Consider the following 1,964-nt stretch of genomic DNA (forward strand, 5'->3'; position numbering starts at 1 on the left):
CAGCACAAACACACTGGGTTTGCCTCCCCTTGTCGGAAAGGGAAGGTGGGAAAAGAAGCTGGTAACCAACTCCCTGCTGGAGGAGTCGTCGCCAGCTGCACTCCAATATTTAACTGAACATTATCAAGAACCACATTTACCGCCAAGTTTGTTTCTACTGCCCTAGCTTCCCTAGAGTTAACACAGTTTATCCATCTGTCACCAGTGGCCTACACCAGCGGCACCTTTAAGATGCTGACAAGCTTGATCAAAAGAAGGGGTGATTAGCACTGAAAACTTGAATTGGTACAGAAAGGCTTGGGAGAAAAAAAAATATTAAAAGTGTGTGTTGATGGATATGCAAAGTTGGAAGCTACTGGTACAAACAATGACTAAAGACAGACATCCTCCAAGCCTTCAAACAAGCATTTTCAAAGGAAAACAAGAATGTAAATGAACTGAGGAAAAGTAAAGCACAGTATTACCTGTTAACTCTTCTAGGGCATTTTTCTGGCTTTATATCCAACTCGTAATGGTAGATATCTATTTTAGGAATGTCCATTTCGAAGAAGTTGGCCTGCAGTTTGATTGTTCTCCCAGAAGTGCCAAAATCTGGTCGAGGAGGGGGTTTAAAGGCATATCCCTGTATCGGTGGTGGCAACGGTGGAGGAGGTGCAAGCACTGAAAAAAAGAAAAAGCACAAATTAGCTATCAGCTGTATCAGACTGACAATCAAATTTGCAGGCTATTTGACCAACAAAACACAACACGTTTAAACCAGTAACTTTTCTTAAACCACCTAAGGACTGAAAAAACACACCCTACTACCAGGAGCCCGAGTGTCTTCTTCCCATGCAGGTTCACCATTTGCTGTATCTCCCAGCCCTGATTAATGAACAAAATCTTAAATCAGTTGTATTTTCCCATATCACAAGTCATCTGGGTGGGAATCTGAGCAGCCAAGAGGGCACAGCTGGGAAATCGAGAACCAGATCTTCTTTGCAGGGAAGAACCTCTGTTTCAAAGCAGACACCAAAGCGAATCACCTAAACACAGATACTTGAGCAGACACCTATAAAATTAAGTTTCCAACCACTCAAACTACCTCTGTGATCACACTTAGATGAGTTGCATGAATCTGAAGTGAATAAAACGTGTGCATTTCAGCTGCATACATTTGACTTGGATGATCACACTGCACAGCTTGCTGAAGAAGGGAATACAGCACAGGGGTTGTGCCTACATGTCGCAATTCTCTGTGTATTAGAATTAAACTACATCCTACTGCTTCCTTTAAACAGCAAACAAGTAGAACAAACAGTCTACCGCTGCTCTACTTGAGTTCAAACACCAGCTGCAGATCAGACAACGTGAGGCAGAAGCGTAAATATCTGCCTGCAGTTGCTCCAGTCTAGGAAATTCCACTAGAAATCCAGAGAAGTGCGTTAGGTACCGACTCACAATCCGGCGACATCAGTACTCAGGTTTTCCATGGTCTAGAGCAGTAACAACTTGCAGCAAAATCTTCACACATGACATAACCCAGGACGCTCCTCATTACTTACGTAAGACTCCAGGTGTGGTTTCCTGGGATTATCAATTTCAGTGCTCTGCTAGCACCAGCGACAAGAGACATCCCTTCACTAACAGGTCAGGCACCACTTCTTCCACTCTCGCTTTCCCCACTCGAAAGCTGTTCCAGAACTGCGATGCTTAAATGCCCAGAAACTTCCTTCCATTTTTATTTATTCATGGTCAGGTTATACACACGGACCTTCAGATCAAGTAGTCCTTATTGCCTTTTTAGATTTAAACCAAATTCTCATTTAATTTGAGGCTATACTACTACTGTTAGTCTCTTCTCACAAACCAGGCTTCAACCTCATTCTTCCAGGTGTTTTTCAAGCTAATGCACTTTCAGCTCACCTTTCCTGAACAAGACCCAGTGTTCCCTCCATGAAGTCTCCGCAGGGTCCAGCACAACC

At 43.4% G+C, this 1,964-nt stretch overlaps 1 protein-coding gene across 1 annotated transcript in view; it reads right to left on the reverse strand.

Moving 5' to 3' along the window:
• The window catches only part of LOC104271370 (protein argonaute-2-like), a gene marked incomplete at its 3' end in the record, with an annotated part of 4,904 nt that extends 3,451 nt beyond the window's left edge, over positions 1 to 1,453 (reverse strand). Inside the window, exons 1-2 of the mRNA XM_009866017.1 lie at positions 1,441 to 1,453; positions 465 to 660 (exon numbers count right to left, since the gene is read on the reverse strand). Coding sequence (XP_009864319.1) covers positions 465 to 660; positions 1,441 to 1,453 — 209 coding nt within the window. The remainder of the gene's footprint in view (positions 1 to 464; positions 661 to 1,440) is intronic.
• Positions 1,454 to 1,964: the final 511 nt, after the last annotated feature.

This window comes from Apaloderma vittatum, unplaced genomic scaffold, assembly GCF_000703405.1.
Source record: "Apaloderma vittatum isolate BGI_N311 unplaced genomic scaffold, ASM70340v1 scaffold34743, whole genome shotgun sequence".
Taxonomy (NCBI): Eukaryota; Metazoa; Chordata; class Aves; order Trogoniformes; family Trogonidae; genus Apaloderma; species Apaloderma vittatum.